This window comes from Zosterops lateralis (genome assembly GCF_965231275.1).
Source record: "Zosterops lateralis genome assembly, chromosome: 1".
NCBI lineage: Eukaryota > Metazoa > Chordata > Aves > Passeriformes > Zosteropidae > Zosterops > Zosterops lateralis.
Window position 1 is genome coordinate 128503210 of NC_139762.1, and position 15480 is coordinate 128518689.

General features: G+C 41.5%; 2 protein-coding genes across 11 annotated transcripts in view; one reads left to right on the top strand and one right to left on the bottom strand.

Annotated features, from left to right (window-relative positions):
• The first annotated feature begins 1546 nt into the window (after nucleotides 1-1546).
• COX6C (cytochrome c oxidase subunit 6C) lies at nucleotides 1547-6444 on the top strand. The gene is made up of 4 exons (XM_083866968.1): nucleotides 1547-1621; nucleotides 2199-2326; nucleotides 3416-3537; nucleotides 6319-6444. The coding sequence occupies exons 2-3, from the start codon at nucleotides 2213-2215 to the stop codon at nucleotides 3533-3535; spliced, it is 234 nt and encodes a 77-aa protein (XP_083723094.1). The 5' UTR covers nucleotides 1547-1621; nucleotides 2199-2212; the 3' UTR covers nucleotides 3536-3537; nucleotides 6319-6444.
• A 2824-nt stretch (nucleotides 6445-9268) lies between these two features.
• Nucleotides 9269-15480, bottom strand: part of VPS13B (vacuolar protein sorting 13 homolog B) — a 438627-nt gene continuing 432415 nt past the window's right edge. For all 10 annotated transcript variants that reach the window (XM_083871399.1, XM_083871402.1, XM_083871397.1 and 7 more), the window contains one exon: nucleotides 9269-11245. In XM_083871399.1, coding sequence (XP_083727525.1) covers nucleotides 11000-11245 — 246 coding nt within the window. In that variant the 3' untranslated portion in view covers nucleotides 9269-10999. The remainder of the gene's footprint in view (nucleotides 11246-15480) is intronic.

Here is a 15480-nt window from a genome sequence, read left to right on the forward strand (position 1 = left end):
AGACTGACCCCTGAGGAACACCACTTGCCAGTGGTCTACACTGGAACATTGAGCTCTTGACCACAACTCTTTGAGTGCAATCATCCAGCCAGTTCCTTAGTTCCTGATTCACCAACCGGTTCATCCATCAAACCCATTTCTACCAAATCCATTTTCTACCTTTCTAGTTCAGAGACATGGATGTCATGCAGGACCGTGTCAAATGCTTTGCACAAGTGCAAGTAGATGACATCAGTCGCTCGTCCCTCAGCCACCAGTGCTGTCACCCTGTTATAGGAGGCCACCAAATTTGTCAGGCACGATTTGCCCTTGGTGGTATGTCTTGCCATTCTTTCTGCATGACATCATTAACTTTTGGGGGGTTTTGTGTTAATCCACATGGGAAAAACTCTTAGACAAAGATTCTTCATTTTGGTCTCAACTATTGTAACAAACTTTTCATCAGTTTGAGAGAATGTTGTCCAAATTGCATCTATTCAAACTGCTGTTGCAAAGAACATTCTTCCAGCTTGTATGTTTTCCCTCTGAAATTTTCTACTGACACTTATTTCTTCTTAATTCCATCATAGGAAAAGCAACTCCTCTTCAGTTTTAAAGGTCCATCTCTCTCATTTGATGTCAGGATCTGCTGGCTTTGGCAAGGGAGCAAAAGGCTTGAATGAATACCTCACTTCCCAGGAGGGACTTCTTTTTTTCAAGCCAGGAATTTATAGCATTCAGTGTAAATCCCACAGAGACTCCCCAGGAATACAAACGACAATTCCACGTACAGGTGGTGATTATGCAGAAATCACGGGCAAAGCACATGTTCCTCATTTCCAAGAAAGGTACAAAAACTGTGTAAGGGACATCTAGAAAGAATTAAAAATGGCTTCATTTCTTTCTAGGCTTGGCCAATAATTCCTGTGAAACTCTCTATATAAAGGCCTGAGTCCCTTGCCCCAGCAGTGTCACCCTGGGCATCCTTCAAGTGGGTAACTTTTCTCCCATGGCTCTTAACAGAATCATAAAATGGTTTGGGTAGGAAGGGACTTTAAAGACAGAAGAAGGGACCTTAACATGAGCCAGCAGTGCCCAGATGGCCAAGAAGGCCAGTGACATCCTGGCCTGTGTCAGCAATAGTGTGGCCAGCAGGAGCAGGACAGGGATTGTCCCTCTGTACTGGGCACTGGTGAGGGCACACCTCGAGTGCTGTGTCCACTTGTGAGCTCCTCAGTTCAGGAGGACATTCAGGAGCCGGGGAAGGGTCAGAGAAGGGCCCTGGAGCCGGTGAAGGCCCGGAGCACAAGCGGAGGAATTTCTTCACACCAACGATGATTAAACAAGCATTGGAATGTGCTGCCTAGAGAGGTGATGTTGTCATTGTCGCTGGGGCTGTTTAAGGAAGGGCTGCACGTGGCACTCAGTGCCAGGCTCTGTCTGACCCATCCCGTTCGCTCCCAGGCTGGACTGGACCATCCTAGGAGCCTTTTCCACCCCAATCGAGCCTGCGGTGCGCTGCGCCCGGCGGGGTTTGACCCGCGCCGCCCGCCGTACGCAGCCCGTCCCCCGCGCATGCGGAGTAGCGCGGCTGCAGCGGGAGCGCGGCGGGCGGCGCAGAAGGACCTTGTGGGCAGCTGAGGTGAGGCCGCTCCCGCTCCCGCCGCGCCTCCCGCGGCTCCCTCTTCCTCCCCTCATTCCCTCCGACTTCCCTTGTCATCTCTATCCCTAGGGCCGCTAGCCGCGTCTCCCTGCTCGGCCGCGGCCCCGCGGCAGCTCCATGACCTCTGCGCGTCCCTGAGGGTGGCGGGGCCGGGCCGGGGCTGGGGTGCCCTGGGATCGGGGCTGGGGTGCCCTGGGTGCGGGGAACGGTCCCAGCCTGGCCCCGGTACTGCTTACAATGCCTTCTGACATTGTAAACACCAGGGAAGGCCCTGCCAGGAGCGCAGGATTTAGTGGGAACAATGAAGGTCGTCAGCCTCGATTCCACAAGGAATCAAGGAATGTAAGAACTTAAACTAGAATCGTGTCGTAACTAGGTTGTCCTTGAATTTTGTCCCTTAAATAGTCTCGCTGAAAGGTCAAACGCACAGGACCACTGCTGCTTGTATCGTGAAGACGATTATTGCACAGTACAAAAGGAACGATTTTTCTGTAGTACAGAAAATTACTTTAAGTAGAGCTTATCCCACAATTCTCTTATTTCCTTTTTCTTTCAGGAAACCCGGTGACCATGCCGGCTGCGCTGTTGCCGAAGCCGCAGATGCGGGGCCTGCTGGCCAAGCGGATGAGGTTCCACCTCCTGGGGGCGTTTTTGGTGTCTGCGGGAGCCTCAGCTTTGTTCAAGGTGGGCTCTGTAGTCATTCAGTTATCAGCTACGTTCATTTGAATAGTTAAAGAATTCGTAATGTTTTTCTGTTGAGATTGGGTTGAGCTGCTCATCAGAAAGGCTTAGTGATGTGTTTTTGTAAGCATGTTTCCAAAGCATAGATAAATCTTCCTGATCTTCATTTGAGGAAAGGATGTGAACAATCTGATGTTTCGTTCTGTGTGTTCAAGATCACGCAATTTGTGACAACTTGACCTTGAGTCTCCTAGTCCCAAAATGCTCTTGGCCATTCACAGCTGGTGCACATTAACTCTGGATAGTTTGTGTTTTGGTCTACCTCAGCTTCTGAGACCTGGGAGGGTTGTCCAAGTCCTACTTCACTGATTTCAGGAAACTTGCTCTTAAGCAATTTGGAAAATTCGTCCTTCACACTGAAGATACCAGTGTGGGAAAACCTAATCTTTCTGCCCTTGCTTTTGAGGTGTAGTGGGAATGGAGCATTGTGTTTCCAGGAAAACACCCTTACAGGTTTGACTTCTGATAGAGATAAGAGCAGTACTCGAGTGCTCTTGTTAAATAATTTTTGGATCTCACACACAAGGCAAACAACACAGTGGGAATTCTTGTGGAAGAGCTGGATCTTGGTTTTCCCATTGAACTCGGGCATGTGCTATTGGCAGCATTTGAATGGTCAGGAAGCTGTTGATAGAAGTGAGGAAAATTGAAGTTAATTTCAGGTTCTTCACAACTTCTCACAAATGTCTATCAGAAACAATAAGGTCACACATGTACTTAACACATCTGTTGGGAGGTAAACAAGCTTATTTGTGGTCAGATACAGATGGAGTGGTTTTGGATCTTGAAAGTGTGATATAACCTTGTAACAGACTTTCTTTTTAAGGTTTTACTGCAGATGTTTGTTCTCCTGACCAATGATCAGGTAGTCTGACCTGTGGGTTTTAACAGGAACAAAAGAATGTTTAATATTTTGAGCTAAAGGCCTTTTAGATGAATATCCACTGATAGAAATTATGGAACTAACAGAAAAAAAAACCAACCTGTTCATAAAGCTTTGCCGACTTTAATTTTCTGTGTGTTATTTTGCAGTTTGGAGTTGCTGAGCCCCGAAAAAGAGCTTATGCAGAGTTCTATAAGCACTATGATCCCGCCAAGGACTTTGAGGCCATGAAGGCAGCTGGGGTGCTCGAGTCTGCACCACCCAAGTGATGGTGAGTGCAGGAAGGGAACTGCACTGCAATACAACTGGAGTGGGATCATCCCAGTGAGAGAGACCTTGTGCTTCTGCTTGGAGGGGGGATCTTCCTTTTTTTTCAAATTGAAAGGGGTTTCCAAAGAGAAGGGATACAATTTGCACTCAAGAGACCTCTGGGTAATAAAAATGTGAAGAAACAGGAGAATTGGGGCCTGGGGAGTAAAGGCAGGATAGAAGCTCCTGAGTACCTTTTGGGTAATTTGTTTAACTTGTGTGGTATAGGAGACTGATGATGCCAGGCCTTTGCCCTCCTCACGTAACCAAGGAGAGGAGACAAAGCTCTAATGTTAAATGCCAAGACTTGCTTGATTCCACAGTTATGTTGATGCTTCACATCTTGAACTGCTTAACTTGGGGCTCTCTGTATCTTCTGCTTACATTCTTGTGGTGGCACAGTGAGTGAGAAAATGGAGAGGCTGATTCTCTCTCATAGCAGGCATCTTAATGTAAGGAACAGAGACAGCTTCTGCATATCATTTTCTATTTTGAAGTTGGTGAGAGGGGGGAAATAACTAGTCATGAGAGGAAATATATCTCTATATACACACACATACATACATATTTAAAAATCACAGTGGCATACAGCTCTGTGTGCTAATAATCACATTTTTGCCATATTGTATGAAGCTTGAATAGAACTTTGTTCACAATACTCGAAAGAGTATTTAGCACTTGATGCTGCCTTTTCTAGGAAAACTACCCAGCTTTGTTCTCCCTTTAGTAACACCAGGAAAAAAAAATCTTGATTTCAGCTGTGTTGTAGTTATTAATAACTACACTCACTAAGCTGCACAAGCTGATGTGACAACTCTTTATTGAGTTCCTCTCCCTTTCTTGGTGCAGATTTTTTACATTGAGTTCTCTGCTTCTCCTAAAATGACTTCAGACTAATCTAGAATGATAGTTTTTCATTCTTTTGGAATGTTTTCATATTGTGATCATTATGTGATAATCTGTGGCTTTAATTATCATGGCCAGCTGGATTTTCTCAGCTTGTTTGCATGAAGAAGCAAGATTGAATAAAAGATTTGTAGTTAACACTAAGAATACTGAATTCTGTTCTATGACAGTCTGTGACTGTCTGATTTCTGCTTAACACAATTATGTAAAAAAAAACCTCAGAGCTCCATCTCTTCTAAAAAATTAGAGAAAAAGGTAAAATGTCCCTGTGAAAGTCACAGCTTTTGGTAATGTTTTTGGGATTTTTTTATTTTGTGAGAGTGGGATACTGCTGTTCTTTACATGCAACTGCAGCAAAGATAAATAATGAAATTACAAATTTACCTGGTTTAAATCTTGGTAGTTCTGCCTCTGGTTCAGTTCTCTAGCTAATATATAGTCACTTTTAGACTTCTTTAGACACTGGAATTGCATTCTTTAGTCAGGTGGCCTTCATCAGTGTATTCTGAAGGGCCATCTGGTGGTAAAATCATTTGAAACAAACACTGTCAACAAGGTTGCATGTTGAATATTTAATTCAAATCATGAGCAGGATTTATTTCAGTACAAATAGAGCTCCACTCCCAGCCCGTGTTCCCACTGGCAGCTTAAAAAAAAATTGCACATTGTGTGCACCTGTTAAAATTAAATGTTTCCTAAACAGTTTTTCCATTTCTTAATTTTGCTGGCTCAAAAGAAAATGTGGAAGACAAATCAACTTTTGTGATTTTGTTTGAATTGCTGATGCTTCTTATTCCTTAGCCTGTTTATATAAGAACAGATATTTTTTCACTCCTTCATAGTAGGAAGAGGTTGTTTTGTGTTGTGCCTGCACATGAATACAAAAGTAGAAGGGGAAAACAATGCAAATGTTTCAAATGTGCTGTAAAAAAAGGACAAGTACCCAGAACAGATGGAAAACATTTTTGTTTGCCTCAGAAGTTTAAATCTTAGCAATTTTGAATTTTAAGCCATTTTTTTTTGAGTAGTTGCCTAAAAGATACAGTGATCATGCTCTACATCTCCCAGTTCACTGCAGTATGTGCTTTGTGTGGCAGTAAATCCAATGGCTTTAGCTCACTGAATACTCTGTGTGGAACCAGGATGGAGGAAGGGGTTGGGTGGGCAGGGAGGAGTTCATTAGTTGGGGTGGTAGCAGGCACTCGGCACCAAGTCTGCTCCTGCTGGGCATGGAGGCACCTCAGCACCTCACTGTGAATTCACACTCTTTCATCTGCTCTGGTGGTGATACCGACAATGGAAATTAAGTGCAGGTATAAATGTGAGGGGTATGGCATCTGCTGTGTGCTCAGCAGTGGAATAAAGGGGGAAGCTCAGAGTTTGGTGCTGACCACTTTCATGACTCTTGTCATGGAGCACAGCTGGTCTTGGATTGTGTTCAGTGTAATGGGGAGAAGCAATTTGAATTTGGTTTTCTTCCTTCCTTGGTAGGCTGCCTGCATCACTTGTTTCCTCTCTGGCTCCTATCTGAAAGCTGCATTCCTTTCTCCTGCAGGCCCTCAGCAAGATTGATTCAGTTACCAGTGCAGCATATATAGCAAATCTGATGGGCTGTGCAGTGTTGTTCCAGCTCTTGATTTGTTCCATGTTTCACTTCTGTTTGCCACATGAAGGGTGTGTGAAGCTTCAAGCATCAGGAAATAACGGGGAATTCCTCTAGACTAAACTACCACATAAACATTTCTCTCTGCTGCTTTGCATTCATGCATACTCATATCTTTATTTAGAGCATGAAGTTTGTCCATCAGAACTTAATGGGCTTTTTTTTCTTTTGCAGATTCCCTTCGGTTCAAGGAGACTTGATGACTGAACCTTATTTGTTCACTGAAGTATAAAGTGCAATGCACTTCAATGTATGGCAGGCTCTAATGCAACTCAGTAAATAAAATAAATATGTCAGTGATGTTTAGTTGTCTTCATTAATGTAGAAATACTTAAAGGCTCAGGTGCTGGGTGGAAAGAGTGGTGCAGAGTCTTCAGAACTTGCCTGAGATGACTAAGTCTAACTTTCCTCCAGGAATTACTTTCATCTGTTTTGGCCAAATTCCACATTTGATAGCACAGTATATCCCTAAGCAGTGACAGCTAGTTTGTCCCAGCTGCTTCTGGGAGTGTGCAAGAGGACAGATGTTGCAGGAAGGGAGAGGATGGATTTCTCGAGGGGTCTGTGTTACCTCTGGCTTCACAAGGTAAGCTGACCTTGAGTAGAAAGAATTTGGCTAGAAATACACCAGCCAACCTCTTTGTCTTTTTCTGTCATCACTGTAGTGCCTTCCTTAGACCAGCAAACTGTTACAGCAAGTCCTACAGACTCTGCAAATGCCCATTCTTACACATGGTATATTAGTTACTCTAATTGGAAAATGACTCCAAACTGCAGGCATGTTCCCCATATAATTGATGTACAAGAGGAAGGGGGTACAGGCAGACAAAGTAAATATTGTATTGTGGTAATAAAAATCTTGGCATGCTGCTTTTAGACATGTATCATCCCTTTAATATTTGGAAGTAGTCAGCTAAGCACAGTTTGGATCTCTGCTGCATTCTGTGCAGTCTGAGACGCGGTGCTGTCTTGGGCCATGATAACCCCTCAGTGAGAACAGCCTTTGTCATTGCCTCTTGCTCAGGATGAAGAAGGTTCTAGGACTGCAGCTTTTGTTTGCTGGATGGGGATACTTAGGAGGGCAGGCAAAAGCTGACTGGATGAAAGGAAGGAAGTCTTTGTATGAAGCAGCATGACAAATTAGGCCATCTGTGTTGTATTTGAAGGTCTTTGGTTCAAATCCTGTTTGGAGTAACTTATTATTTTACATGGATCATTAACTACTTAACACTTAATAGGTATCCTTGAACAACATTTGGACTAATGAAAGCACATCAGTAATGTATGTGATCCAGAATGTTTTATAGAGCAACATGGGATTTTCTTTAAACTTCCCATGCGGACAGTGCTTCCTTTAAGCAAAGAAAGAATTTGACATTAGTGAAGCAGGGGAAACCATCTAGTAATCAAAATACCCCAGCTCCTATAAATGTAAACCAGAGCTTAACAATAGCAAATGATACCCATTTATCTTCCCAATGTACAGTATAAACAGTGTATGCCATTAAGTACTGACTAACATTTTCTCAGGCCTGTCTGCAGGTTTAAAGAGCCAGGGCTCTTTAGTCTTACTGACAGCTTCAGAGGCAAAGAAACCTGCTACTGCCAGGTGTGCAGGCTAATTTCCCTTGTTGATCTAGGCCCTGTGCTCTTCACACTTGCTATGAATTAATTTACTGTTAAATTTATCTAAATGCTAGCAGCTAGCAGCAGTTTGCATTCATTCAGCTACCAGCTCATGTGATTTAAAGAAATGAGGGTTTTGTGACTGAAAGCAATTTTTGATAGATACAGTGAGCTCAGGAGTGTCTCTGGCTAAATGGGTTTAACAAAGAAAGGCGAGTTCTCACTTCTGTGGCTGTGCTTTGAGAGTCTGCTGGATGAAGTCTGGTTTCACACTGGATGCAAGGCAAGTACTTCCCTTAAGCAGGCAGTGCCAACCAACCCACAGCTTGCTTTCCTCTGGAAAAGAAAGGGAGTGCAAAGGGGGTATCTAACCTGCTTTTCTGAAATCAGCACCAACCAACCCACCAGTTTTCCTTTTTAATTTTTCCCCCCTTTGCCAGCAAGAGTTCAGCTAATTCTATCATCCAAAGAACTGGAGTGGGACATAACATAGTACAAGACCTGTGAGTTAGACCCTCATCAGTTGCTTGTTACAGGGTCTGGCATTCTATTTCTAGGAGATGCAGAGCTGAAAAACATGCTTGGCTGCTCTTGGAGACTATCCCAAGTGTCTAAAGGTTTTTGTTATATTTATGTATGAAATGATATATAAAAAGGAATTATTTGACCTGAACTGCTTTGGGAAGGGTTTTGCCTGACTATGCCTCCAAATTTTTTGGCTAGCTTATTTTATTCGCGAGTGTTTGAGGAGTGATTGATTGTTCTGGAAGCAAACTAAAAAGATAGATTTGAAGTTGTGAGCTCTCCAGGTCTAAAGAGCGTTATGAGAGTAGGCATGTTTTAAGAGTACACATTGCGCTGCTTTAGCAGCTAAGTACAGGCAGCTGTTCCTTGGACAACTTTGTTTTCATAGTTCACACAGCTCATATGTAGGAGAGGTTGATTTATGTGCCATCCCCACTCGTTTCCATACATGTGGTCAGAAGGGGGAGAAAGAACCTGCATAATGCAGTAAAGATGCAGCTCAATTCACTGAAGAAAAGTGTAATTTAAGCAAGTGTTTATTCCAGGAGAATGTAATTCAGGAAAAACACAAATGTATCTTAAAACAATGGCTGAAATCTGCAGACTCTTAGAAATGAAACTGCTGTTCCTCATTTTTTACAGGTGTGTTTGCATCCCCTTGGCTTGTCTTGTGTACTCCATAAATAAGGAACAGATTAGTCTAATTGAAATGGTGACTACAGTGCTGTTTTGATTCAGTTAGTCACAAAAGCATAAAACTTTTCAGCACACGTTTTTGGGAAGCTAGTCACCAGTTTTTACTTCCAAACTATTGTCATGATCAATTGCATTTTCTGGTACACTACAAAGTCCAGTGACCAACTGGGCTCTAATGGGGCCCTCATGAAGCTTCTACATCAGTCTTGTCATTGTCCTACACTTTGTAACTGAATGAATAAACAGCTCACAAGAACAAATATTACAGGAATAGCTTTATTATCTTTAAACAATTTAATTATATTACAATTTATCCATCAATATCCAAAACTAGAAATATTAAACAACTTCCATAAAATATTCAGGAATGAAGCAGATTTGTGTATATACATAAACATTTTTTAACAGTGTTACTTAAACAATGACTAAATTATTAAATCATTGTATGAAATGTTGATAATGGATGGGCTTATTTCACAGTCAGAAAAGGACAATGCAGACCCCAGCCTCCTTTATTCTTAGTAGATGAGACACAGTTTTTAGAAACACCTTTTAACAAAACAGAACTCAAGAGAAAAAACATTGCAGTTACTACATTCTTATTTACTGTGCATTTGGTCATATCAAGTATGCATAGAAGTTATTAACTATAAAGCAAATGCTTCCAAATGGTGATCAGATTTTATTCCAGTTTTTCAATCAAATTGCAGACATGTTCAGGAATCTCCTCACAAAATTCATTTTGGTAAGCATATAGAAAAGGAGAGAAAAGTTAATATGCATAGTTGGAAACCAAGTAAGCTTTTGGTTTTAAAATGAGACTACCATAGCCAGATTTGGTTTATAAAGTCATCAAACTGTGCCCAGACACTGATTTCTTGTCTGCTAGAAGAAATACAGGTGTTTAACATATATTCCTAAGTGTATTGTGATGGCATCATTAACTATTAATGTAATTGGTGCCTGTGGGTCCATAGTTTTCAGCCAACTTTAAAAAAAATCTCACTTTGCTTAGTACATATTTGAAAGGTCACGTTTCTAAATATCCCTGGTTTTATCAGTTTGAAGATGATAAGCATAAAATGAATTAGGGCTGAAGGAAGCACATACAATGTAATGGTGGCAGATCAGAAGTCAGCAAGACCCCACAAGCGGTACTTAGCACCTGCACATCTGGGTTACACTGAGCTTGGTGATTTTAAGGAGACAGCTCTGTTTCTTAATTTTTTGAACTGCATGTTACTGGCTTCCAGCTAATGAACAGTGCCAGTCATACATACATTGAAAGCACTTCTGAAAATTTGATGGTGGATAAAATAAAGTTTCTGTATACAGACAGTTTTAAAAATAAAGTCATGTTGTAGTTCATGTTTTGTTCTCCAAACCACACAAAGGCACTAGTTTACATTATGGACTAATGTCCTGCAAAACTTCAGTCAAATAAAGGAAGCTATTTTAAGGTTAAAGTGGTGCTAAAACCCAGCTGTCACTAGTAATTTAAAACAGCCACACTGGGTTTTTCAGATTTAGTGGGGGAAAATGTTTTGCCTCAGGACACACATATTGGGGGGGAGTGTGGGGGGAAGGCTCAGCCTTGAGCAAATTTTTACAGCTGAATTATAAACCTGCTTTATAACAGAAACTGGCAGACCCTAAAATATGATATAGAGGTATTGATACACATTTCTGTGTGTGGTAAAAACATCCTTATGCACGTAATTTTCCCCTATTCTCTAATTTTTGGTTATCGAAAAGAAAAAGGATTTTGATTAAGCTGTAGTCCAAGGCTGTTCCTTCTCACTTTATTCGTTTGCCAGAACACTTTCCTTCCAGCACTAGTATTTTGGCGAGGAGCAGGAATGTTGTCAAGATTAGAAAAGCTATTGGGCTTTGTTATCAATTTCTACCTCCTCGAAAATTCTATGCATCTCTACTTGATGTAGGTTACTGCAGAGAAAGCATTGCTTTCAAACTGGTATGGTATTACTACCTGCACCAGAAATAACTGTTAATTAAATCCTTTCCTCAAGGCTTTATTTTTCACCATGGTGAATTTGCTAATGAATACTTGAGCAAAATTTGGATCAACTACATACTGATAGGTTTTTGTTATGGTCAGGGGCTGCTCAGTAGCCACGGTTTGCGGGGCGGGCGCTGTGGCGGCGCTGGGAACGAGGTGGTAAGATGTCTTGGTGATGTACTCCACGAGGCGGTTGTACTGCTGCTCTGACAGTCTCTCTCTGGCTCCCTCGGCCTGAAACCAGGTAAGATACAATAGTTACTGAGTATCTGACAGAACTGAACTGAGTAGCAAGGACAATGACTTCCACATTTCTCTGATAAAAATCTTCCTGTCTGAAATCTTACAATAGTTCAAAGGATTTTTTAAATCATGAATGTTCTCCCATACTTGAGTCCTTGGTGAATTAGTCCTCTCTTTTGTTTTGGACTTCTGAGCTCTAACTGCCACAGAAAATTTAAGCAGTATCTTTTGAGAATTGGTCAAGAGTAGAACTTTACAACAGATCAACTCCTTATATACAGCAAAGGTACTGAAACCCATTTTGGAAAAATGTCAGTAGCTTTTGGTAAGGCTTATCATACAGAAATTCTGTTTAGCTAAAATATTTTAGTCTTTAACTTACTTAACTTAAAATGAAGACTAGAAGCTAAGCTACCTTCTAGGTGAATGTTCCATGCCAGGATATATCCATCTGCTTCTGGCAACAAAACCTCCATTCACACAAGGACATTTTTCTAAACAAAAGGGTTTTACTAAAGATGATTTGGGCATTTTGTTTCTGGAGAAGACATTAAGAGATCTGTGTTTTGCAGGCTGAAATAGGTATAGGTTGTTTAAGGTCCTAGCAAGAGGAATGCAAGCAACTTACCTTGTGGGAAAAAATACAGTAAATCAAATACTGTCATCTCTCATACGGTTCAAACCAGATAAACTATTATCCAGAAGGGCTATGGGCAAACCTGGCTTTGGAAGATCAATCTGCTGTGCCCTTATTTTTGAAGAAGTTGAAGATGACTATGACTAGCTTGAGAAGGGAAGGCAGACAAGCAGGCATCAAGCTGGTTGCATGGTTTCAAAAAATCTGTATTTCAGAAATCCCACTATGGATACTACAGTGGTGTGACAGGCTAAGTCATTCAGAATAGAAGTTACTTTTAAAATATGACAATGAAGAAAAAGGCAGAAGTTGTAATAGGGCTAGGGTTCGCTGCGTCCTTATTTTACACTTGGAGAATTGCTGACCAGTTTAATTTTTGTAGGATTTAAAATTTCCTTGCTGGACCTCATGCTAAGGATTTAAAGACTGCTCTCTTCTGCCTGGCTTTCAGGGAGTTTTACAGGTCTTGATTGATAGAATGATATTTTCAAGCAGTGCCATTAGATTCAGTTTAACATCCACAATCAATATCTTGTCATGTCTCTGGACTGCAGGACTCATTTAAATTCTCTGTTGCTTATTTGAAGAAAGAATTAATATGATTGATAGATAGTGACAGGTGTCACATTCACATAAAAAAGTCCCCTCTGGGTTTTTTTGGTATGCCTTTGGAGATGAATTTGCTGCTCAGTGAGTAGAAACACTCCTGTTTTCAATCATCACAAAATTGCTAAAGGAAGCAGGCTCATGAACAAGCTCAGAAGTTTAAGGTTGAAGCCTATGCCTGGAAACAGCAGAAATGATGAAATGGGCAGAGGAAAGGGTTGTTTCCATGAACGACCTTAAGGGAGGGAAAAATCAGAAGGCAGACTGCTGCAGCAGACTCACAGCTAACAGTGGAGAACGGTGTCTGAACCACGTCTTCGGTCTGGTGGCTCAGTAAAAGTATCTCAGCAGTCAGTCTGTTTCAGCAGTTGAAAGGAGAGAAATATGCTGAAGTACCACCTATGTAAACTGGATTTTAAGTTACAGGGTAAATCTTGCATGTAGGTGGCTTCTCACTTTTTCCTGATTTCTCCTAGGGAGGTAAGCCCAGGGACAGCTGGGTTCTGCCTCCACACTGACCAGAAGATCCTGCTTAACCAAAGGAGATGGAAATGGTGCTGGTATCCCACCCACCTACTTTTGTGAACCCATTCTTCATTCAGGCCCAGGCTATTTTCCACAGATACTGCATCATTATTCAGCAGGAAATATTAACTATGGTTGGATGGTCTTCCAAAGTAACTGGGACCCTGCTTGCTTTTAGATTACTTCATCTGTAACTAAGTGTCTGCTTCTACAGCCAGTTTCAGTTTGGCTTATATTTTCAAGACAAGAAAAATTTGGAATTGATGTTATTCTACATTTTTTTCCTAAATGGGACTTAAGACTATCACTAAGTGCCCTCACTTGCTGCTTTGAATATTTATCATGTTAATATCCACATCACTCAAGGATTCAAAACTTGATCAAAGCTTGCTTAATGCACCTCCTAGAGGAATATTACAGGTATGATGTCTCTTCATACTACAAGGCCATACTTTTGGGTTAAGAACTCCAGTACTTTTCTAAAACTCCTCCCATTATGGTTTATAATGAATAAGCCTTCAGCAATTCTAACTCCACAGTAGCTACAACACCTGTGCTGTGCAGTCCAGGTGGGTGTAGCACTGATCTACTCCTCTGTGCACATTGACTAAGGAGACTAAGCTCTTTAGGAATTTTTTTCCATTGCTTTGAGAAATCCAAAGGCTGGTTTTCAGCTCCAAAGATGATAACACATAGAACTATCACAAAAAAAAAAAAAAAAAAAAAAAAAAACACCAAACAAACAAACAAAAAAAACCACCACAAAAAAACCCCCCAAAATCTGGAATATCTGAAATTCCAGGGCTCTTCAATTTTTTGTTGTCTTCTTGATGTTATGAGCCATACCAAGAGCAGCTGGAAGAGCAGGCCTTTTGAGTTTGACATCTGTCTGGAAACAAGCAGTGTCTCAATTACTTTGGAAGATAATCCAAATACAATTAATGCTTCCCTTTCAATAACAAATTTGTCAGTGCCAGAGTTTTTAAGAATCCATCCAGGCTATTCCTATCCAGATGGATTAAGTTATATATTGTGAAGGCGAACAAGGCATCAGGCAAACCTATTGCTGAAGGAGTCAAAATCTGCTCTATAACATCTCTGGTGATTACAGCTGTAGAATAACTCATGTTTTGTTTCTTAACTGTTCCAAGAAGTTGAGGAGAGGGAATGAGAGAAACTGTTTTGGGCAGAGCTGAAACAAAACTTTTGGCAATTGCTTTTGTGAGCAGTAATGCACAAAAGCGGACTTTTATAGCCGTGAAATGAAATGTTTCAATTTGTTGTATTATTTCTAGCATCGTTGACTAAATTAATCAGAAAAGCAGAGATAACTTACATTTGATAACGTTAGCTCTGCTTTGCTTAACTCAAAATAACATTTTGGTTGACCTTACTGGGAATTTTCCTGCTAAAAATTGAGGCCATCTTTGCAAGTGTCATCATGCACAGACATATCTACACTTCAGATGAGGACACCTTCAGTGCAACACAATGGCCTACTATTAATACTGGGGAGTTGTGCCTATTTAGGCATCACTCTGCAGCTTAGAGGCTTCTCATCTGCAAGTCACAACTTGCTCCTCCTAAGGTTCCATTTCCTAATCACATCTGAGGACTTTGTAGAAGTTCTTGTCAGTAAGCTCAAGGGAAGCTCTGGCTCCCATCAGCACTAGTGCTTCATGTGACAGATTCAGCTGCAGAAAGTCACCAAGTATGAGATCTCCCAATCCACTAAAAAATAGTAAATATTAATTACAAAACACTCTAAGTAACTCTAAGTTACTAAAACTGTATATGAAGCTTTTTGGAATCTTTTATTGTGTAGCTGCCTTAGCTGCCTCAACATAAAAAAATTCAAAATTTTTTATTCTGGTTTTCTTCAACTGCTCCTCCTCACAGCACATTTCTTTAAATTTTCACAAGAATGTCAGTCTCAGTGTCTGCATTCCGAAGGAATATTTTGCCAGGTCTGTTTTTGTACAGCATCACTCAACTTTTGCTGTCTTGTCATCACTGACTTGGCTCCACCTGGAACACAGGCACTTTTCCCAGCTTTACCATGCCCTACATTTTCACTGCATTCTCAAGAGCCTGTATCAGCAAAAGAGATCCTGTATTCAGGCTGGGGGCTCAAGGCTCCTAGAGGTCCTTGCTGCACCACTTGAGTAGGACTCCCATATTTCCATCCAGAACTTCAGAAAAAAATGACCTATTGGGTCCAGTACCTCCAAAGGAGTGTGTTATGAGTGTGTGTGTGGCAATGTTGGACTCTGCACATGCCATTCAGGGTTGTTCTGTGCATTCAGGGGCCCCACTTGCCCATAAATCCTACACATTCCCAGCTGCAGCAGCTGTGGGGACTAGAATTAGGCTCCCTGTCCCTCACCTTCCCTTCTCCCAAACAGGCAGACACTCTGCACCCATCATCACCCACTTGCAGCAACCTTTGGGCAAGCTC